At 43.0% G+C, this 24052-nt stretch overlaps 1 protein-coding gene across 1 annotated transcript in view; it reads right to left on the bottom strand.

Moving 5' to 3' along the window:
• Positions 1–23078: 23078 nt before the first annotated feature.
• Positions 23079–24052, bottom strand: part of GABBR2 (gamma-aminobutyric acid type B receptor subunit 2) — a gene marked incomplete at both ends in the record, with an annotated part of 365749 nt that continues 364775 nt past the window's right edge. Inside the window, one exon of the mRNA XM_082657435.1 lies at positions 23079–23244. Coding sequence (XP_082513561.1) covers positions 23079–23244 — 166 coding nt within the window. The remainder of the gene's footprint in view (positions 23245–24052) is intronic.

The following is a 24052-nucleotide window of genomic DNA, read 5'->3' as shown; positions in this document are numbered from 1 at the left end:
TTTAAAGTGAAAGTCCAGAACCTTCTCTCCTCTAATCCTCCTCAATTTTAACATTGCCCCTGTTCAGCAGGAAGTAGCCAGATGACTTCGTTGCCCTCACTCCCGTAGATATGGAAGGTTATAACTGACAGGGCCACAAGGCTAACACTGTTTGATGCATGATTTCATTTTTTTTTAAATTTATTTTTATTTTATTTTTGGTTGCATTGGGTCTTTGTTGCTGCACGCAGGCTTTCTCTAGTTGCGACAAGCAGGGGCTCTAGGCGTGTGGGCTTCAGTAGTTGTGGCACACAGCCTCAATAGTTGTGGCTCGTAGGCTCTAGAGCACAGGCTCAGTAGTTGTGGCGCATGGGCCTAGTTGCTCCGTGGCATGTGGGATCCTCCCGGACCCGGGCTCGAGCCTGTGTCCGCTGCATTGGCAGGCAGATTCCCAGCCACTGCAGCACCAGAGAAGTCCCTGATGCATGATTTCTAAGTGAAACTGTTTTTCCTGTCTTCTCCCTCCGTTACTGGGAACTAAAACTTACATTCTTTGTTACTGATTAATGTGGGCAGGCATTCTTGTTGTTTTTGTTTGTTCCTCTTAACCCCAGCCCCAAGATTTTCCTTTAAATATGCCTGCTTTCTCCCCAGAAGGCAGGACAGCAGTTTTCAAGATGTTAGTCTGCTACCCTCCTCATTTGCTGGTATATCAATAAATTTCTCTTTTCTTTATCCTCAAAACCTTGCCCTTGTTATTTTTATTCAACATTGGGGACAAGGACTGAATTTTCGATAACAAAATCAATGATATATTAATTTATACTGTTGTTCCAGACAAAGGGGCAATGAAAGCAATAAAGTCCAAATTTAGTTCACGTATACCCTTCTATGAGTTGGTTCCCGGTAGATTCATTCCTTCCAACTAAAAGTCGGATATCAGCTGCTGGCTTAGGTCCCAGTACCAGTGTTGGCAAAGGTTGCTTCAGAGGTTATTACTCCAGGGACCCTCACATGGCTTGCGCCACTGCCTGTGAGGACTAGTATTGCCAGGGCAGGAACGGATATCTCTTCTCTTCCTGAGACTGCAGCACAGTTTAGCACCACTGCTGACCAAGAGTTAGCCTGGCTAGCGTTAGGAGCAAGTGTCTCAAGCTTCGTGGGACTATTTGGATCAGCAAAGAGTAGCCTTGCCCAGATGGAACACCCTAGACTTGCTGATCAAACCTCTTGGTTTTTATCATTTAAAAGTCTGTCATGTGATGGATACCACTGCCATTACCTTGGTATCAATGATGTAATGCTCCTGTCCACTCCAGGTGCAAAAGCTCTGTCAGAAAGTCCTAATATCCAACTTCAAAACAATTTCATCAAAAAGAAGTTATTCACAGCAAGTTCAAACCACAGCCAACTTGTATAAAACAAGCTTTCCAAACATGGATTTGAAATCATAACAAGTTGATACATGACACTGGTCCACTCTCAGTGATAGCAATGAGAGGCAGTGGATAAAGGCGAGGGCTGTGCAGTCCATTTCCAGCACTGCAATCTTGAGTGATTTACACAACCAAGGTCTCAGTCTTCTCATCTATAAACATGGAACTAAGGAGAACATCTGTCTCTGCAGGCAGATTTAGGTGAAGTTAATGAAGCTTAAGCTCACCTGCAGGGGCTGCTCAATTTGTTATATTTATTTTCTTATTCTGAATAAGCATCCATCTTCATGTCTAACTTTGTGTTCATAATTGTGTTTTTTTCTAAGGAAGCCTTCAATACTATATAAATTCCAATCTCCATAGAACCTGAATACACTTCTATCAATATCCCCAGAGTTATTTTGGTAATTAAATAAAGTAATTTGTGTGAAGCTGTAAGCACAGAGTGTGGGGCACAGTAAATGCTCAGTAAACATTAACTATAATTAAAACAATAAAGTAGATCTCGAGGCAAAAGGCAGTAAACCACAAAGAGGATAGAAGATTATATAGTAGAATTCACACCATTGAAAACTTGGAAATACTGTAATTGCAATTGGAGATTTTAACACACCACTTTTAGCCTTTGTGAGATTTGCTAGAAAACAGCCACAGAAAACAAAGATACAGAGATCAGAATGCTATGATAAGGTAGGGTCAATTAAATAGGGATTACTTAGTCTTTTTACATTATGTTCCATGTCAAAAAGACATTTTTGGTTTCCAAAAAGATTTTGTGCCAGGAAGTACCTTGTCATTAATATTTGAAAATAATAAAAAAGTTAACAACCAAACAATCTAACCCTTAGAAATACAAACAATAAATTTTCTAAATAACTATTGGGTAAAAGGGGAAATAAAAGCTGCCATTATAAACTATTTGGTGCAGGAGGCTGGAAGACAATAAAAGCTGTACATATCAAAATTCAGCCTGAGTGCTTAGTCACTGGTGTCATATGGACTCCAGTATTAGAATTCTAGCACCAATGATTAACTGTGTGACCTTGGGACACAGACTAGAACACAGTCATTCTTGTGGGTAAGGAGTTGGAAGGGGTATTGCAGGTTTTTCAACATTTTCACCCTGTTACAGGTTGAATTGTATCTCCCCTAAATTCATATGTTGAAGTCCCAACCCCCAGTATCTCAGAACGTGACTGTATTTGGAGATAGGGCCTTTAAAGAGGTAATTAAGGTGAAATGAGTGCTCGCTTCAGCAGCACATATACTAAAATTGGAATGATACAGAGAAGATTAGCACGGCCCCTGCGCAAGGATGACATGCAAATTCGTGAAGCGTTCCATATTTTTTTATAATCCAATAAAGATGTTAAAAGAAAAAGGTGAAATGAGGTCATAAAGTGGGCCCTACTCCAATTTGACTTGTGTCTTTATAAGAAGAGGAGATTAGGACACACACACACACACAGGGAAGACCATCTGAAGACACAGGGAAGACAGCCATCTACAAACCAAGGAGAGTGGCCTCAAAAGAAACCAGCCCTGTTGACACCTTGATCTTGGATTTCTAACCTCCAGAATTGTGAGAAAATTGATTTCTGTTGTTAAGGCGCTGTGTTTTGTTAGGGCAACCCTAGCAAACTAATACACTCCCCTAACAGAGTGAGCTTCCTTGGAAACCCATTCCAGGCACAGCCCATTATGGCTTAGAGCACCCATGAAAACTCTCTGAAGCTTTATTTTATAAACATAAATAGCTACAAATTCATATCAGTTTAATACAAAATATTTAATGTTGATTTCCAAAAAGCAAAATAGTCAAACCCTACTTCCAGCCACCTCCAGGCTGAGGGATGGGGGAGAGGCAGGGTGTACAGGTCCCAGCTGGGCTGGTGGGTATCAGGAAACCTGGCCAATGGAATTTTCATTGGCCCATTACAACCTTTCTGGGCTTTGGTTTTCTCATCTGTAAAATAGGGACCATGATTCCTTCCCAGGGCATCCCACTGAATGTGAAGACTAAAATGTAATGATGAAAAATTTGGGGGTTGGTCTCCCTAATCTGCAGTAATATTAACATGCTCAGAGTGGGAATTCCATGGTGGTCTAGTGGTTGGGACTCCGCGCTTCCACTGAAGGGGGCACGAATTTCATCCCTGGTCAGGAAACTAGGATCCCACAATCTGCAAAAAAACAAAAAAAAACCCCTCAGAATTGCTCCGGGGAAAAGAAGATGAAGAGGGGAGAAAAGATCTAAGTTTTAGGTTTAGGGACATTACAGGGAAACTTTCGTTAATCTAGATGCGTTAATTGTATATTTTAATGGACATACTTCTGGTTATTACATCGAAGTATAGTCAACATCCCTCAACCTTCCCCTCCTTCCCCTTGGAGGATAGTGTCAGCTGCAAAGCTAGAGGTTGTCAGAAAGCGACACCTTGTGGCCTTTGTGGTGTACTGTCCTTGCGTATATTGGGCATCCCCCAGGCTCTTTTGCTAAAGGGCTTAAAAGAGGTACCAAGTAATACCCCCTTCCCCCAACAATATATCCCAAACAGGCAGGTTAGTAATTTGACATCTTTAAAACCAATATATTTTACATTATCCTTTAACCCATTTTTTTAGTGAAGGCAAGAGAAACGGATTTTCTATCAACAAAATCATGTATTTCTTTTGTTCAATATAAAGGTCTGTTACATGCAGTAATGAACATTATGCCTTAAGTTATTTGGAGTTACCTTCATTGTTGAGTTTTTTACTTCTCTTACTATGGAACAATTTCAGTTTTCTCTTATTAAGGAAGGAGTACAGTCTTATTTAAAGTATGTTTTAAAAATTTTAGGTTTTCTGGTCAGGAAAACATCATATAATTTCTAACATTTATTTTTGAGTAATATCATTTTCAATTGATAGTAAGCCCAAAGAATTAATGCTTATTTGACACATTTTATTTTCAAATACATTATTTTATTTTATTATTTTGTTCTCCCAGCTTTATTGAGATATAATCGACATACAGCACTGCATAAGTTTAAGGTGTACAGCATAATGATTTGAATTAGATATATCATGAAATGATTATCACAGTAAGTTTAATGAACATCCATTATCTCATGTAGATACAAAATTAAATAGAAAATTTAATGGAAAAATATTTTTTCCTTGTGATGAGGACTCAGGATTTACTCTCTCAATTTTCATATATAACATACAGCAGTGTTAATTATCTTTATCATGTACGTTTTATCCCCAGTACTATTTATCTTATAACTGGAAGTTTGTACCTTTTGCCTTTATCTAATCCCCCCCCCTACACCCCACCTCTGGCAACCACAAATCTAATCTCTTTTTTTTATGAGTTTGTTTGTGTGATGGTTTATTTTTGAAGTATAATTGACCTATAACACTGTTAGTTCCTGGTGCACAGCATAGTGATTAGATATTTTTATACATTGCAAAATGGTCACTGCAATAAATCTATTTACACTTTGTTACCATACAAAGATATTAAATAATTATTGACTATATCTGTCACACTGTACATTTCATACCTGTGACTCATTTATTTTGCAGCTGGAAGTTTGTACCTCTTAATCTCCCTCACCTGTTTCTCTCCTCCCCCCAACCCCCTCCTCTCTGGCAACCACCTGTTTGTTCTCTGTATCTCTGACCCCGTTTCTGTTTTGTTATGTTTGCTCATTTGTTTATTTTTTATTTTTTTGGCTGCACTGCATGCCATGTGGGATCTTAGTTCCCTGACAGGGATCGAACCCATGCCTCCTGCAATGGAAGCATGGAGTCTTAACCACTGGACTGCCAGGGAAGTCCCTATTTTGTTTTTTTAGATTCCACATATAAGTGAAATTATACAGTATTTGCCTTTCTCTGTCTAATTTTTTTTCGCTTAGCATAATGCCCTCTAGGTCCATCCATGTTGTCACATATGGCAAGATTTCATTCTTTTTTATGGCCGAGTAATATTCCATTGTGTATATATGCCACATCTTCTTTTTCCATTCACCTATTGATGGTCACTTAGGCTGCTTTCATATCTTGGCTATTGTAGATAATGCTGCTATGAACATAGGGGTGCACGTATCTTTTCAAATTAGTGTTTGCTGGATTGTATGGTAGTTCAATTTTTGATTTTCTGAGGAATCTCCATACTGTTTTCCATAGTGGCTGTACCAATTTACATTCCCACCAACAGTGCATGAAGGTTCTCTTTTCTCCACATCCTCACCAACACTTGTTATTTGTTATCTTTTTGAGAATAGCCATTCTGATGGCTGTGAGGTGATATCTCATTGTGGTTTTGATTTGCATTTCCCTGATGATTAGTGATATTGAGTATCTTTTCATATACTTGTTGGCCATCTGTTTGTCTTTGGAAAAATGTCTGTTTACATCCTCTGCCCATTTTTTAATTGGGTTGTTTGTATTTTTGATGTTGAGTCATATGAGTTCTTTGTGTATTTTGGATATTAACCCTTTATCATATAAATTGTTTGCAAGTATTTTCTCTCATTCAGTAGGCAGCCTTTTCGTTTTGTTGATAGTTTCCTTCACTGTGCAATGGCTTTTGGTTTGATGTAGTCCCATTTGTTTATTTCTTTGCTTTTGTTTCCCTTGCCTAAGGAGACATCCAAAAAAAATATTACCAAGACTGATGTCAAAGAGCGTACTGCCTATGTTTTCTTTTAGAAGTTTTAAGGTTTCAGGTCTTACATTTAAGTCTTTAATCCATTTTGAATTTATTTTTGTTCATGATGTGGGAAAGTAGTCCAATTTAATTCTTTCGCATGTAGCTATAATCAAATTATAGTTTTGTCCAGGTGTATGCCCAGGAGTGGGATTGCTGAATCATATGGCAGCTCTATTTTTAGTTTTGAGGAATCTCCATACTGTTTTTCATAATGGCTGCACCAATTTACATTCCCACCAACAGTGTAGGAGGGTCCCTTTTTCTCCACACCCTCTCCAGCATTTATTATTTATAGACTTTTTAATGATGGCCATTCTGACTGGTGTGAGGTGGTACCTCAGTGTAGTTTTGATTTGCATTTCTCTAATAATTTGTGATGATGAGCATCTTTTCATGTGATTTTTTTGGCCATCTGTATGTCTTATTTGGAGAAATGTCTATTTAGATCTTATGCCCATTTTTGGATTGGGTTGTTTGCTTTTTTGTTACTGAGTTGTATGAGCTGTTTGCATATTTTGGAAATTAAGCCCTTGTTGGCTGCATCATTTGCAAATATTTTCTCTTAGTCTATTGGTTGTATTTTCATTTTGTTTATGGTTTTCTTTGCTGTACAGAAACTTGTAAGTTTGATTAGGTCCCATTTGTTTGCTTTTGCTTTTATTTCTATTGCCTTGGGAGATTGAACTAAGAAAACATTGGTCAGATTTATGTCAGAGAATGTTTTGCCTGTGTTCTCTTCTGGGAGTTTTATGGTGTCATGTTTTATATTTAAGTCTTTAAGCCATTTTGAGTTTATTTTAGTGTATGGTGTAAGGGTGTGTTCTAACTTCATTGATTTACATGGAGCTGTCCAACTTTTCCAATACAACTTGCTGAAGAGACTGTCTTTTCCCCATTGGATATTCTTGCCTCCTTTGTTGAGATTAATTGCCCATAGGTGTGTGGGTTTATTTCTGGGCTCTCTATTCTGTTCTGTTGATCCATATGTCTGTTTTTGTGCCAATACCACACTGTTTTGATTACTGTAGCTTTGTAGTATTGTCTGAAGTCTGGGAGGGTTATGCTTCTTGCTTTTTCTTTTTTCTTCCACAGGATAACTTTGGCAATTCTGGGTCTTTGATGGTTCCATATAAATTTTAGGATTATTTGTTCTAGTTCTGTGAAAAATGTCATGGATAATTTGATAGGGATTGCTTTAAATCTGTAGATTGCTTTGGGTAGTATGACCATTTTAATAATATTAATTCTTCCAATCCAAGAGCATGGGATATCTCTTTGAATCATCTTCAATTTCCTTTATCAATGTCTTGTAATTCTCAACATGTAAGTCTTTCACGTCCTTGGTGAGGTTTATTCCTAAGTATTCTTTTTTTTTTTTTTTGCTGCGATTTAAAAGGGAATTGTTTGTTTGCATTCCCTTTCTGATAGTTCATTGTTAGTGTAAAGAAATGCAACCGATTTCTTTCTTTTTTTTAAAAATAGATTTATTTATTTATTTATTTATTTATTTATTTTTGGCCACGTTGGGTCTTTGTTGCTGCCCGCGGGCTTTCTCTAGTTGCAGCAAGCAGGGTCTGCTCCTCGTTGCGATGTGAGGGCTTCTCATTGCAGTGGCCTCTCTTGTTGCGGAGCACTGGCTCTAGGCGTGCGGGCTTCAATAGTTGTGGCACGTGGGCTCAGTAGTTGTGGCGTGTGGGCTCTAGAGTGCAGGCTAAGTAGTTGTGGCACATGGGCTTAGTTGCTCTGCGGCATGTGGGATTTTCCCAGACTCGAACCCGTGTCCCCTGCATTGGCAGGCGGATTCTTAACCACTGTGCCACTAGGGAAGCCCTGCAACCGATTTCTGTATGTTAACCTTGTATCCTGTTACCTTGCTGAATTTATCAGTTGTAGTAGTTTTTGTGTGGAGTCTTCAGGGTTTTCTATATATGTTATCTGCATATAATGACAGTTTTACCTCTTCCCTACCAATTAGAATACCTTTTATTTATTTTTCTTGTCTGATTGCTGTAGCTAGGACTTCCAAGTGTTTAACTTCCAAATGTTGAAGAGAAGTGGTAAGAGTGGGCATCCTTGTCTTGTTCCAGGTTTTAGTGGGAAGGTGTTCAGCTTTTCACTGTTGATTATTACGTTGGCTATTGGTTTGTCATAAATAGCTTTTATTATGTTGAGATATGTTCCCTCTATACACACTTTGGTAAGAGTTTTTATCATTAATGGATGTTGAATTTTGTCAAATGCTTTTCCTGCATCTGCTCAGATGATCATGTTGTTTTTGCCTTTTCTTTTGTTGATGTGGTGTATCACATTGATTTGCATATGTTGAACCATCCTTGTGACCCTGGGATGAATCCAGTCTGGTTGTGATGTATGATCTATTTTATGTGTTGTTGGATTCAATTTGCTGATATTTTGTTGAGAATTTTTACATCTGTATTCGTCAAAGATACTGGCCTGTCATTTTCTTTTTTGGTAGTGTCTTTGTCTGGTTTTGGTAGCAGGGTGATGGTGGCTTCATAGAATGTCTTTGAGAGTGTTCTTTCTTCTTCAATCTTTTGGAAGAGTTTGAGGAGGATTGGTGTTAAGTTCTTCCTTTTATGTTTGGTAGAATTTGCCTGTAAAGCCATCTGGCCCTGGACTTTGTTTGTGGGGAGTTTTTAAAATTACAGATTCTATTTCACTTTTATAGATGGGTCTGTTTGAGTTATCTGTTTCTTCTTGATTCAGTTTTGGTGGGCTGTATGTTTTTAGAAAGTTGTCCATTTCTTCTGGTTGTTGAATTTGTTGGCATATAATTGTTCATAGTATTCTCTCATGATTTTTTGTATTTCCATGGTGTCAGTTGTGATTTCACCTCTTTCATTTCTTTTGTTTATTTGGGTCTTCTCTCTTTTCTTCTTGGTGAATCTGTCCAGAGGTTTGTCAATTTTGTTTACCCTTTCAAAGAACCAGCTCTTGGTTTTATTGGGGTTTTTTTCCTATTGTTTTTAATCTCTATTTTATTTATTTCCTCATTGAATGAGTTCGGAAGCATTCCTCCCTCTGCAATTTTTCTGGAATAGTTTCAGACGGATAGATGTTAACTCTTCTCTAAATGTTTGATAGAATTCTTCTGTGAAGCCATCTGGTCCTGGACTTTTGTTTGTTGGAAGTTTTTAATCACAGTTTCAATTTCAGTACTTGTGATTGGTTTGTTCATATTTTCTATTTTTTCCTGGTTCAGTCTTGGAAGATTGTACCTTTTAAGAATTTTTCCATTTCTTCCAGGTTATCCATTTTATTGGCGTACAGTTGCTTGTAGTAGTCTCTTATGATCCTTTGTATTTCTGCAGTGTCAGTTGTAATTTTTCCTTTTTCATTTCTTATTTTATTGATTTGAACCCTCTCCCTTTTTTTCTTGATGTCTTGCTGAAGGTTTATCAATTTTGTTCATCTTTTCAAAGAACCAGCTTTTAGTTTCATTGATCTTTTCTGTTGTTTTCTTTGTCTCTATTTCATTTATTTCTGATCTTTCTGATTTCTTCTACTAACTTTGAGTTTTGTTTTTTCTTCTTTCTCTAGTTGCTTTAATTGTAAGGTTGGATTGTTTATTTGAGATTTTTCTTGTCTCCCGAGGTAAGATTGTACTGCTATAAACTTCTCTCTTAGAACTGCTTTTGCTGCATCCCATAGGTTTTGGATCAGCATTCTTTCATTTTCATTTGTCTCTAGGTATTTTTCAATTTCCTCTTTGATTTCTTTGGTGATCCATTGGTTGTTTAGTAACGTATTGTTTAGCCTCCACGTGTTTGTGTTTTTTACAGTTTTATTTCTTGTAGTTGATTTTTTTTTTTTTTTTTTTTTTTTGCGGTACGCGGGACTCTCACTGTTGTGGCCTCTCCCGTTGCGGAGCACAGGCTCCGGACGCGCAAGCTCAGCGGCCATGGCTTATGGGCCCAGCCGCTCTGCAGCATGTGGGATCTTCCCGGACTGGGGCACGAACCCATGTCCCCTGCATCAGCAGGTGGACTCTTAACCATTGCGCCACCAGGGAAGCCCTCTTGTAGTTGATTTTTAATCTCATACTGTTGTGGTCAGAAAAGATGCTTAATATGATTTCAGTTTTCTTAAATTTACTGAGGCTTGCTTTGATCTTTACTGGAGAATATTCCATGTGCACCTGAGTAGAATGTGTATTCTGCTGCTTTTGGATGGAATGCTCTATAGATATCAGTTAAGTCCAGCTGGTCAAACATGTCATTTAAGGCCTCTGTTTCCTTACTGATTTTCTTTCTGGATGATCTGTCCATTGATGTAAGTGTTACTTACATCAATGGACAGACCACTATTATTGTGTTACTGTTGATTTCTCTGTTTATGGCTGTTAGCATTTGCCTTATATATTGAGGTGCTCCTATGTTGGGCGCATATATATGTACAATTATTATATCTTCTTGGATTGATCCTTTGATCATTATGTAGTGTCCTTTGTCTCTTGTAAGTCTATTTTAAGTCTATTTTGTCTGATATGAGTATTGCTACTCCAGCTTTCTTTTCATTTCCATCTGCATGGAATACCTTTTTCCATCCTCTCACTTTCAGTCTGTATGTGTCCCTAGATCTGAAGTGAGTCCCTTGTAGACAGCATATGTACAGGTCTTGTTTTTGAATCCATTCAGTCAGTCTGTGTTTTTTGGTTGGAGGATTTAATCCATTTACATTTAAGATAATTATCGATATGTATGTTCTTATTGCCATTTTATTAATTGTTTTGGATTTGTTTTTGTAGGTGTTTTTTCTTCCCTTCCTCTTTTGTTCTCTTCTCTTGTGATTTGATGACTATCTTTTTTTCTTTTTTTTTCTTTTTTGTGGCTGTGCCCTTGTGGCTTGCAGGATCTTAGTTCCTCAACCAGGGATTGAACCCAGGCCCCAGCAGTGAAAGTGCCAAGTCCTAACCACTGGATAGCCAGAGAACTCCCTGATGACTATCCTTAGTGTTGTGTTTGGATTGTTTTTTCTTTTTCGTGTGTGTATATCTTCTGTAGTTTTTTGGTTTGCGGTTACCATGAGTTTTTGATATAGCAGTCTATGTATTTACAAGATTGCTTTAAATTGCTGGTCTTTTAATTTCGAATGCATTTCCAGTATTCTGCATTTGTACTATCCTCATGATTTCTGGTTTTGATATCATATTTGTATGTGGATGATTTCCTACCTTTATGTATGTTTGCCTTTACTGGTGGGCTTTTCTATTTGTCATTTTCTTGTTTCTAGTTTGGCCTTTTCTTTTCTTCTTAGAGAAGTTCCTGTAGCATTTCTTGCAAAGCTGGTCTGGTGGTGCTGAATTCTCTTAGTTTTTGCTTGTTTGTAATGCTTCTGATTTCTCTGTCGAATCTGAATGAGAGCCTTGCTGGGTAGAGTCTTCTTGGTTGTAGGTTCTTCTCTTTCATCACTTTAAATATATCATGCTACTCCCTTCTGGCCTGCAGGATTTCTGCTGAGAAATCAGCTGATAACCTTATGGGAATTCCCTTGTATGTTATTTGTTGCTTTTCCCTTGTTGCTTTTAATATTTTTCTTTGTCTTTAATTTTGGTCAAGTTGATTACTATGTGTCTTGGCGTGTTCCTTTTTGGGTTGATCCTGCCTGGGACTCTCTGTACTTCCTGGACTTGGGTGACCGTTTCCTTTTGCATTTTAGGGAATTTTTCAGCTATTATCTCTTCAGATATTTTCTTAGGTCCCTTTTTTTTTCTCTTCTCCTTCTGGGACTCCTATAATGCAAATATTGGTGCATTTATTGTTGATGCAGAGGTCTCTTAGACTGTGCCCATTTCTTTCTTTTTTTTTTAATTAATTACTTTTATTTTGGGCTGCATTGGGTCTTTGTTGCTGCACGTGGGCTTTCTGTAGTTGTGGAGAGCAGGGGCTACTCTTTGTTGCGGTGCATGGGCTTCTCATTGTGGTGGCTTCTTTTGTTGTGGACCACTGGCTCTAGGCGCACGGGCTTCAGTAGTTGTGGCACGTGGGCTTCAGTAGCTGTGGCTTGCGGGCCCTTGCGCACAGGCTCAGTAGTTGTGGTGCACAGGTTTAGTTGCTCCATGGCGTGTGGGATCTTCCCGGATCAGAGCTCAAACCCATGTCCCCTGCATCGGCAGGCAGATTCTTAACCACTGTGCCACCAGGGAAGTCCCATGTCCTCATTTCTTGACCTTCCTTTTTTCTTTATTCTGTTCTGTGTTAGTGGTTTCCACCAGTCTGTCTTCCAGCTCACTTATTCGTTCTTCTGCCTCATATATTCAGTGATTGATTCCTTCTAGGGTATTTTTTATTTCAGTTATTATATTGTTCATGTCTGTTTGGTTGTTCTTTAAATCTTCTAGCTCTTTGCTAAACATTTCTTGTATCGTCTTCGTCTGTGCCTCCATTCTTTTTCTGAGATCTTGGATCATCTTTATTATTACTCATTTTTTAAAATCTATTTTATTATTACTATCATTATTCTGAATTCTTTTTCAGGCAGATTGCTTATCTCCACTTCACTTAGTTGTTCTTCTGGGGTTTTATCTTGTTCCTTCGTCTGGAGCATATTTCTCTGTCATCTCATTTTTAGAACTTTTTGTGTTTGTGGGCTTTGTTCCACAGGCTGCAGGATTGTAGTTTTTCTTGCCTCTGGTATCTGCACCCTGGTGAGTGAGGTTGGGCCAGGGGCTTATGCAAGCTTCCTGGTGGGAGGGAGTGGTGCCTGCCCACTGGTGGGTAGAGCTGGATCTTGTCCCTCTGGTGGGCAGGGCTGTGTCAAGGGGAGTGGCTAGGTGTGGTTGTGGGGTCAGGAAGACTTTAGGCAGCCTGTCTGTTGACACATGGGGCTGTGTTCCCACCCTGTTGGTTGTTTGGCCTGAGGCATCCCTGCACTGGAGCCTGTAGGCTACTGGGTGGGGCCAGGTCTTGGTGCCAAAATGGCAACCTCCAACCTCCAGGAGCTCACGCTAGGGAATATTCCCTAGAGACCTCTGCCACAAGTGCCCTTGCCCCCACAGTGGGCCACAGCCAACCCCCACCTCCCCAGGAGACCCTTCAAGACCTGCAGGTAGGTCTGGCCCAGGCTCCTATGGAGTTACTGCTTTGCCCTGTGTCCCAGTACTTGTGAAACCTCATGTGAGCCTCTGCCATATAATTATTTTCCAGTTTGTGGGTCGCCCACTGGCAGTATGGAATTTGATTATATCACGAAAGCACCCCTCTTACTGTCTTGTTGTGTCTTCTTCTTTGTCTTTGGATGTAGAGTATCTTTTTTGGTAGGCTCCAGTCTTTTTTTTGGTCAGTGGTTGTTCAGCAATTAGTTGTGATTTTGGTGTTTTCATCAGAGGAGGTGAGCTCAAGTCCTTCTACTCTGCCATCTTATCTCCAATCCCTGTAGATGTATTTTTTTGTTTAAATTTTTTAACATTTTAATTTAATTAATTTTGGCCATACTGCACAGCCTGTGGGATCTTAGTTACCCAATCAGGGATTGAACCCGGGCCCTCAGCAGTGAGAGTGCAGAGTCCTAACCATCGTACCTCCAGGGAATTCCCCCTGTAGATGTATTTTTGATGTATTTGTGGGAGGAGGTGAGTTTCATGTCCTTTTACGCTGTCATCTTGAATACCTCCCAGAATGCGTGGGCTTCTGACACTTCCTTGATACCTTCCTCCCTCCTCCTTCCTTCTCTTCCTACCTTTTCTTCTTTTCTTCTCAGCCCATTGTTTCATCAGTTTATCTGTACTCACATCTCATAGAAACCAGGTTTTACTAGTTTTTCTTGAAACTACAGAGTAGATGAGATTTGACATTTACTTCTATTTCCTGAGGGAAATCTTTTCCCAGAGTATGTTCAGTCTTAGCCTGTTGTATAATGTCTGTCTTTATGCTGTAGAATCTTCATAGACTACATTTTTTTCCTGCCCAGGAAAAGGCATATTTTATTGAGGTATGTACTTACGATGTGTGATTATATATATATGGTGTGTGTGTGTGTGTGTGTGTGTGTGTGTGTGTCTTGTATACGTATACTCACATGTGTGTGGTTTTATGTATATGTCTGTATATATACATATATAATCACACATAAATGTACAGTTTAAAGAATTTTCATGAAGAGAATACAACCCAGTGCTCAGATAAAAAATCAGAACACATCAAGCACTCAGGAGCCCTCCTCATACCATCTTCCCCACTGCCTGTTCCTGCGAAGGGTAACCACTATTCTGATGTTTAATAGGTTAGTTTTACTTGTTTTTGAACTTTATATTAATGGAATCTTAGATTATATTCTCTTTTATGTCTGGCTTCTTTCCTTTCACGTGTTTGTTAGATTCATTTTTGTTACATGTAGTTATACTTTCTCCCGTTCTCACTGGTATATGATATTCCACTCTGTGAATATACTGCATCAAAATTTTTTTCTCTTCTACTGTTGATAGCATTTGGGTAATTTCCAGTTTTTGCCAGCCTGGTCATTCTAAGCAGTGAATATCTTATCCAGGGCTGCCATTTCACCCCAGAAGGGTGAGCATCTTCCATCTTGCTTCCCATGCCTTGGGATGCTAACAGAGTCCTTCTGCCAGATCTTGGAGGCCTGAGTGCTCCAGATTCAGTGGTCAAGGGTGGGAGTGGGGGGATCTGGGCAGCTTGGGTAGAGTTTTGTCTCTGTATAGCTTCTTCCATGCTGTTGGCTTGCCTGGGTTTCAGTGCAGTGAGGGTTTCCCCCTGCTTGCACTGCCCAGGGCCAGAGATGCTCAGACCAGGGTTTAGAGCCTCAGGTGATGGCCTTGGATGAATCTCAGAGGTGTGCAAATCTATAAAATTTTAAAAGATTGTGTTTTCATTTGAAGATCATGTAAAACAAATTAAATAGGCATATTCTGGGTCATCTGAATCAAGCTAATTCTTATGAGGCTGTTTAAGAAAGTATAAAGAGGGTGTGTATTCCAGCGTCAGAATGCTGTGTTCAAATTTTCACTCTCCATCCCAGCTGTGTAACCCGGGACAACACTCACGCGCTATGCCTGAGTGCCTTTAGCTGTAAAAGGGCAGCAGTAACCGTTCCTACTCTGGGGTCCCGGTGAGATCTAAATGAGATTAAGCCTGCAGAGCCCTTTGCGTAGTGCTTAATGAGCATCAGTGCTCAATCACCATTCGATTTGTGTGTATTATCTGGATGGCCTCATGATTGTCAATGGCTCATGAGAAAAAAGAAAGTGGGTTTAATAGAGAAGTGATGTGTTAGAGCTGACTGAAGGACAAATGATATCACAGTGTGTTGAATAAATGAAAATGTCACAGTAGTTTAAATAAAGAAAAGCAGTGTGATAATTGAGTCATCACACCAGTCAGGCTGAACTCAAAGGGATGTATGTGCCTGGGAGCAGTTGGTGCTCTGCTTGCGTTATGAGCTGCAACTTATTTTTCAGCAAAACGTCATCTATCCCTTTAAATCAGTGTTGTTAAGATGTTTTTATTCGTTTTGTCATTTTCTTTGCATTCAAGTTATAAATTTGTTTGGCTTTTATATGAAGGATATAAGCATGAGTTTACGTCTAGTTTGAACATATTTAGGTAACTTGCTTTATAAAAACAATTTAAGTCAGCACTGCGTCTTAAAAGGTAACCCTGTGGTTTCAAATGCTGCCCTAGGTCTTTGGCATTGGAATTCAGGTGGAGGGAAAGCGAATGTTTTTCCTCTTGGCACAGGGCTCTACCTCTCCTGTGGGCGTGGTGGACCAGAGCAGAGAGAGTAGCCATGACCTCGAGTGCAAAGCCGGCTGAGCTGACAGCTCTTCAACACCGCCAGTCTGCAGGCTGGCAGCTTCTCCAATTTTACACCCTCCCAAAGGTTTGTTTGTGGACTTTATTTTGTGATCCAGTTGACCATGGTGTTACTGCTGTTGCTTTATAGTATTTCTACCTTTGCAGTCAGGATCTTTGAGACTTATGGCTCTAAGGGATAAAATGTTTCCTGTTACTTATGTAACCTAGATGTCAGCAAGGATCATGCTGCCTGGCGAGATCTAGAGGGGATTAATCCAAACCTCCCATTCTTCCCATACCTGGCTCTGGAAAAGGCCAGCGCCTTTCCGGTGCTTCTGTGGATTTCCATGGACCTTGTACTCGTGCTCACCTCTGGCTCCCTGTTCCTACTTGTGTAGGGAGCATATTTTCCCCTCTGCATCTTCTTTTATCCCCCTTTGGCTTCCATGCAAACATAGAATCTGTCCTTTTCTTTCATTTCTGCTAAAACCCACGAGACTTTTGCTTGTATAGTAAACTTTACTGAAGGTTTAGGGATATTTTGTGGAAGGGAGTGAAGTGAAGGGAAGAAGAGGGTTTATTTTATAGCAACACAAATGATTTGACATCAGATGTTTGATGTTTCTGTTCTTCCAAGTCTTTCAGCCATTCTACCCCCTTCCTCTCTCACCTTTCTCTCTCCTTCCACTCCCAAATTTCTAGTCCTTTCAAACAGAACTGTTCCCCTGTCTCTTTTTAAGCCTTGTCTTCAGAATCTCACCTTTTCACCCCCACAGCTTGTCAAGATAGTCTCCCTAACAATTTCCTTCCCAAAATGCATTCTGTTGTTAGGGAGTTAGATGACTGTGGGCTGCCCCCTGCACCTATCGAAGCTCTTCACTTTACATTCCTCTTGTCTGGGAATAGAACAAATATCAGCTCAGTGCTTACAAAGCACTTTCACCTACATGAGCCCCTGGGTGAAATATCATGCCCATTTTACAGATGTGGAACCAGAAGCTCAGAGAGGTTGAGTGAATCATCTGAAGCCACATAGCCAGCTAAGTGGGGGAGTAGAAATCCGCACCCAGATCGAAGATTTTGATCTATGACCCATGTCATCATACACAGGATGAATGCTGTCTGAACCTTCAGGGATCTGAGGCCACATGGATTCCAGTGTAAATGATTAACATGGGACAACCCAGTTGGCCTGGGGAGGGGGACGGGGGGCAGCCCCAGCAGGTGTGTGCATTCTCCAGGAGTTGGACTGCCAGTTCCCACACCATGCCTTCCTCTTCCTTCTATCTCTTGCTGGCTAGCTCCTTCTCATCTTCAGGTCTAGGTATAGAACTGGCTACATAATGTGTGGGGCGCAGTACAAAATGAAAATGCTGGGCCTCTTGTTCAAAAGTTATTAAGAATTTTAAAACGACAGGAGAACATTAAGCTAAGTATGGGACTCTTGGAAGCAACTATACCGGTCATATGCCCACAAAGCCAGCCCTGTATGAAGGTTACCCCCTCCACCCTCTGCCAGGAAGCATCCTCTGGCTCCGCATTCTGAGCTCAGTGCTTATCATATGCTGTCATCGTTTTCTTCTTTATGCGCCTGTTCCCCCATTACTCTATGAGCTTCGTGAGACCTGTGTCCTGTTCACTGTTGTTTCCTGGTGCCCAGCACAGGCCCTGACGAAGAGCAGGGGCTCAGTGGATGCCCCACTGGGGGCTTGGAGCTCCTGAAAGTGAGACCTGGAGGAACCAGGCGGTGAATAGTAATGTTCAGGCAGTACCCACCCAGGACCACACAAGTTCAGACCAGGCATGACTGAGCCTATGGGACTTGGCAGGGGTTTCGGGCATGGGGTGGAGGTGAGGTGGGAACTCATTTTCTCTTCAAGAGAATATGTTAATCATTTACTGCCCAGGACCTCACAAACCCTGCTCCTCAGGGTCAAGTAAGGTGTGACCAGCCAGGGAGGTGGGGCACAGGCAGGGGACAAGGGCAGAGAGCATGGAACAGACACAGAGCCCTTCCTGGGGCTACACAGCCTGGCCCACTGACCCTTCTTTAGCCGCCTGAGGCTTCTAAGGCCCCCATGCCCCTTACCCACCCTCCCTGCTCAATGGTGTGTGTGGGAACAGGGAACTGTTTCTCTAATGTCTCCTCAAAGCTAGGGGAAGGGAAGAGGGCAGAATTCTCAGAGGTTTCAGACAACAAGGAGCCCTCATGTGGAACCCCCTGATTCCTACAGATTTCTTTTGGTTCTAAGTGATGGAAACCCTACTCTGTAAGCAGAAAAAGAGATGTATAATATTAGCTGAAAACTGAGAAGCTCAAGGGCAGATGTATCTTTAGGGATTGCTGATTCTTGAGCCCAAATGATGTCACCAGAGCTCAGTTTCTCTCTTTTCATTTCTTTCTGGTTGGAGGGCAAGGTTTGAGACCTCCTGAAAACTCTGGCCAAAACCCTGGATGGGCTCTGATTGGCTGGGCTTAGGTAATGAGCACATCTTTGAGCCAATCCCTGTGTATAGGGATGGGAGCAAGGATGGTCCCTCCAGATTCCCTCCCATAGGTCCCTCTCCTCCCCTGTGCTGCTGTGCATAGGGCTGTGCTGCCAGGGGAGGGGCAGGAACGGGATGGATCGGCAGAGCAGCCAGTGACCACTGGTGTTTTTTTTGTTTTTTTTAACCCAGCACCACCTCCTCTCTGTGTCACTGGCTTCTAAGCCTCTAGAGTCAGGTCCCAGGAGGATCCTTGTAGAGAGGAGACTGCTGAGCGTGGGGAACTGCCTGGAAAGTCAGGGCTCTGGCTGGTGCCCCAGGTTCCCTGTTTCTAGAAACCTCTTCCCATCTTCCTTCAGAGCAGATCCCAGGGTTGTCTGCACAGCACAGGGTGAGGAGACCACCAAGCAGTACTTTCTCAACTCCAGATTGCCTTTCTTTGAGGCTGGGAAATATTTTTTATTTTAGTTTTACCTCAGAAATAAGCCAATCATAACCAAAGGAAGACAAAGAGAACCCTATATGAAAGAATTAAGTGCCCGCTGCTCTTGGGTCCTTTCCTTTAGACTTCTGTTACCACAAACCTGTTCCCCAAGGCCAAGCAAGGCATGAAGAACTCTCCTGATGATGGTGATGAGCATTTTCTTCAGCCCTGTGGACATTTCTCTTTTTTCAGATGTGTTCAGAGGAAAGACCAAATTTTTTATCAGTTGATTCCATATTTAGTGGAAAAATAGGAAGATTTCTCAAGAACCTGAGGTGGTGGAGAAATGTCTCCCTGCTGTGGTTGTTCTATCTGTGGTTCTGGGTCAGGCGTGAGGAAGGAGCTAGATATTAAAGCCAGGAAATCCAGGTTCCATGCCTGCCCTCTCAGGACCTTCAGGTCGGCCTTGGCTCCTGTCACTGGGCCTCACTTGCCCCACCTGTAAAGTGAGGGGTTGGACAAGATGACCCCACAGTTCCTTCTTAGCTCTTAACTTCTGTGAGTCTAGGTCAGGTCGAGAAGGAAGACCAATCAGGATTCTGGTTCTGTTCCTGCCCTTGCCATGACTCACTAGGTGACCTTGGGTAAGTTCCTTATCTTGTTGGACCTGTTCCCCACCCTTGAACATCCTATATCCCATAGGAGGGCTGTCTAAAAGGTGGTCAGTATTCAGGAGCCCTTTTCCTCAGCAGGCTCACCACTGAGGACCCTGTGTATTAGGAAACTCTAGACTGGGTCCAGCCCCCCGTATCTGGGGCTCACACCTAGTCACATGGCTTCAGGCCTCCCTGCCCTCTTTAGGCCACTCTGGCCTTGCTCTGTCTTCCAGACCCGGAAACCAATATGGACACGCCTCAGCCAAAATGTTCAACTCTGCCAAAGCCTCATCAAGGAATGTTCTGAGCCAGTGGGAGGGCCTGATGCTGGGTAGGACATTGAGGAAGTAGATGTGACTCCCATCCTTGGGGAGCTCATTGTCTGGGGTGGAGAGGAAGGGCCAGTGTGAGGCTTTACCAGGTGTGGTGAGAGAGGGACAGTGGAAGAGAGGATTTCAAGTCGGGGGAACTAAAAGGAGGTTTTGGATGGGACGTTGAAGGATGGGGTGGACCTGAGATGGAGCTGCAGGCTGAGGGCCCAGTGCAGTGGAGGAAGTGCAAACAGTCTATAGGGTCTGGGGGAGGAGGCTGATGAGTCTGGAAGGAGCATGAGACCAAGTCTCCAGAGGCTGTCATGGCCTGGACTCGGGGCTGGAGAGGCAGGGAGTCGGGCCTGGGGAGGCAGTGAGCGTTCTAGACTGGTCAGGAACCTTTTGGTTGCAACTGATGGGAACTGAACTTGAACTAACCTAGGCAAAAAGGGTGATTTATTGGGAGAACTGAGAATCTGAGGAAGGTCTGAACATCCCAGCACGGGAAAGACGAGGGTGCTGCTGGCTTTCAGGAACAGCTGACCCGGTGCTTGGACACCATCAGGACCCATCCCTTGATCCTGTTTCTCTGTGCTGGCTTCATTTTTCTTTCGTGGCTAATTTCTCTGCATGGGGAAGGGACTTACTGGCCCAGCTCAGGTCAGGTTCTCAGCCCTGGATCTATCACCACATGGTAACAGGCTGCTCTGCTACTGCCTGCAGAAGCCAGGGGAAGGCAGCTTCTGAAGGAAGGGACCATGCTGAGCAGGCACCCCCAGAGCCTTTCCCTGAGTTTCTTAGCAGGAGAATATGGCCTGATTTGACCTGCACTTTGGGAAGAGTAGGCATTAAAGACAACAGTTTTCTTCCTTTTATTCATAAAAACAAATTTGCAACAATTTATTAAAAATTGATACCATGCAATAGGGGTACGAGAAATTCCTCATTTACATTTGATTCTGGCAGTTCCAGTCTAATTTAAAGCGTTTGTGCACTAACATTGGAAAACACCTTCAGGCTGAAGCCTCTTCGGAAGTGTATGGTGTTTGCTGCATATAAAAGGACAGAACCGTTAAATAGCTAGAGTCACTTCTGTGGGTCTTGTTATTTGTGGGGAAATTTAAAAAAAAACAGGTGAACCTACAGTATCATTAAGACAGCGAATGTACTGTGTGGGTTAACCTAGAAGACTGTGCACGCTCAGGAGTCACAGTGGGTCACAGATGCACACACTCACCTCCGACTGTCCAGTGCTTTTTCTTTTTTTCTTTCCTGCTATGCTGGATTAATATTTCTACAGGTATTGTTTCTGTGTGCGTGTATACATTATGTACAATGAATTGTTTCTTTCCCTTTGAAAAATTAATGTGGTCCTTTAAATTAAATCTGGTTTGGTGAAATCAAGAAAGAAAGTAAATACTGTAATACACAGTGAGTAACAACACCGATTTTTAGTGCCTAAACAGACAGTGACTTCAACTTGACCTGTGATGTGTTAACATTTTTTTTTAACATGTTTTTCCCCCTAAAAGCTACAGTACCTCCATAACCTCTCTTTGGGGGAGGGGAGGAGAACTCTATGCTACGTGAAATAGGGTGTTTTGAAATGTTGGTGATGGTAAGATTCCCATGGGCCCTTTTGTCAAACCCTGGTGGTGACAACACTGTATTCCTGACTTCAGTGGTCTGGGAAGAGATTATTGCCTGCCTGTTGAAGCTGCCATTAGGGTTCTTTAGGGAGTTGAGCGACTGCTCAGTTGTGCAGACGTCCGGGACATTGTCATTCAGGCCTTTCTTTAGCAAATGAACCTGTCCCAGGAATGTCACAGAAATCATCGGGATCCACCTCTCTCCAGCCAGGTGGATACTGGTATAGGGCTGTGCTGGGAGCTTCTCTGGGCCACAGCCCCATCTGTCCTGAGGGCTGAAGGTCATGGTCATCCTGATACCTCATGGGTCAGGGCCGCTTCACTGTTTGGTATGAAGCTTTCCTGGATGAGATCAAGTTTTGATCTTCAGAGTGACCCTGTGAGGTAGGGCAGGACAGGTGTTATTTCAACCCCAGTTTGTTAGAGAGGGGAAGCTGAGGCTCAGAGAGACACAAGTGACTTGCCCAAGGTCATGGAGGGAGTCAGCAGTGGAGCAAGGACTTGAACCCAGGTCTTTGTGACTCCCAGGCCAGTGCTCTTTGGGGTTCGTTTAAAAGGGAAGAGTGATCTTATGAATGAGAATCAGTGTGCTGATTGATCACCCCTGGGACCCCCAAGGGCAGAGCTTGCCGGCTTGTCCCAATGAAGGCTGCCTTCTGGAAGTTAAGGGAAGCCCGCAGCTAGCAACAACTCTCTCCCCGTGACTACAGGGATGTCTTCTAGCAGATGCCCCTGATTCACTTTGGTCAGAAACAAAGTCAGTGGAAAAAAACAAAACAAAACCCCAGCCAGCCCTTGGGCCCTGATGAGAGAGGTTAAAGTGCACAATCTTTCTTTATCGTGTTTGCTGGGAACAGACATTCTATGATTAGCTCGGGTGCCCCCTTATTATGGGGAACACCTGATACGAACACAAGGACATGGCTGACGTGGTGGGTGCATGGCCGACTGTGGGTGAATGCTGCAGAGCGTGTCTGCAGTGACGTGCCCTAAATCCCCACGGTCCCGGAACGGGTGTTATTGTATTAATGTGTGGCATTTATCAGAGAGTAAGTCCCACCGGGAGGCATGCGAGTCAGCCTGCTCCGGTACCCCAGCCCTCGGCCCACAGAGCTGTGCCCGGCTGCCCTCCCTGTAGACTCCCTGTTCCAGGAAGGCTGGGGTTGGCTGGATTGGCAGCTGGGAGCCTGGCTGCCCTGCCCACCTCCTTCCCCAGAGGGGAGAAGGGCTGGCTTGGGAGGCCACAGCCGGTGGCATGTGTGCAGAGGCAGAGGCGGTTTCTCCAGAAGCCCCTTGCCTCTTTTCAAGGCTGCTCAGGGCCACTCAGTGACTTCTAGCTGGAGTTCTAGTGACTTTCTCCTTGTCTAGGATTTTTTTTTTGCCAAGTTTCAAATATCCTAGCTCCTCCTCCTTTGCAGACATTAAGGAAGAAGTCATTTTCATTCCTCTTCTTTGTGAAAGAATGAAAACTTCACAAATAAGGCGCGAGGTCAGGTGCCAAGTGCCCCCCATCTTGTGCACTCCGTGCCATCGAGCAGTCCCGCAAGGCCAGCCGTGGCGCCAGCTTCTCCGCGGCCAGAGCTGACAGGGTTCCTGTAGCAGATGCCTCTGCTCCGTGTGGTTCCGTCGCGGGGGAGGCCCCGGCCCCAGGCCTCCCGCCCTCACAGGCCCGAGACCATAACTCGGAAGGAGGGTGGCACGTGTCTGTGGCGGGGGCTGGCGGTGGGGCTGACGCAGGGGCTGACACAGCTGGCGTCCACGCCTCCAATGGACGGGAGGTAGGCGTGGTGGAGGATGGGGAGCTGGAGGGACAGCCGGCGCTGGATGCTGTGGCAGGGAGAGAAGGAAGGGGGGTGTTAGTGAAGGCTAGTGGGCTGCTCACCAGGAAGGCCTTTGGAGTCGCTTTGGCTAAGAAGCTGATGGTGGTGCTAAGAAGCTAACTTCTCTCTGAATCCAAGATCTGTCCATCCTGTCATCTAACCACTCATCCATCTGGCAGGTGTTTAATGCAGGCCTGCCTGTGCCAGCTGCTGCCCCGGGAATAACCAGAGCAACAGCAGCAAGGAGGAGGCAGGCTTCTCGAGCTTCCAGTGATTTTTAAGAATAAGGCCTTGCCCTTCGAACAGGGCTTTGCTGCAAACCCAGACAGCTCTCATTCGCTACTCTTGCCAGTCCCCGAATGGCCTTGGCTTTGGGTTCCATCCCGGAAAGGCTTCTCAGCTGCTCTGTCCTTCCTTATTGGCTTCTCTGCCACTGTCTCTTGTTCAGGACCTCAGTCCCTCTTGCTGGGCCAATTCCAAAAAGGTTCCTTCCTGGTCTTTCGGCTTCTTTGGTGACTAGCGTTTTCGCTCCAACACTGGGATGGGGTATTCAGGGCTCCCCAAGATCTGCCCCTTGTCAAATTCTCCAGGTGAACCTTCTACCCCCTCTCCCCGAAAGCCTTATTACCCTCTGGTGGCTAGTTTCCCCTAAAACCCTGCTTATGGGGAGTCATCTTCCATGCCTCTGCACATGCTGTTTCCCCGGCCTAGATAGCGCTTCCTCTGCTTTCCCATCTGATGACTGCTTTCCCTCTAAGATCCAGTTTAAATGTCATCGTTTTTGTGCTAACCCCCTCAGAGAGTGAGCTCCTTCC

This window comes from Grampus griseus (genome assembly GCF_964374135.1).
Source record: "Grampus griseus genome assembly, chromosome: 6".
Taxonomy (NCBI): domain Eukaryota; kingdom Metazoa; phylum Chordata; class Mammalia; order Artiodactyla; family Delphinidae; genus Grampus; species Grampus griseus.
The sequence above is the reverse complement of the archived record's forward strand: the minus strand, read 5'-3'. Positions and strand labels throughout refer to the sequence as shown.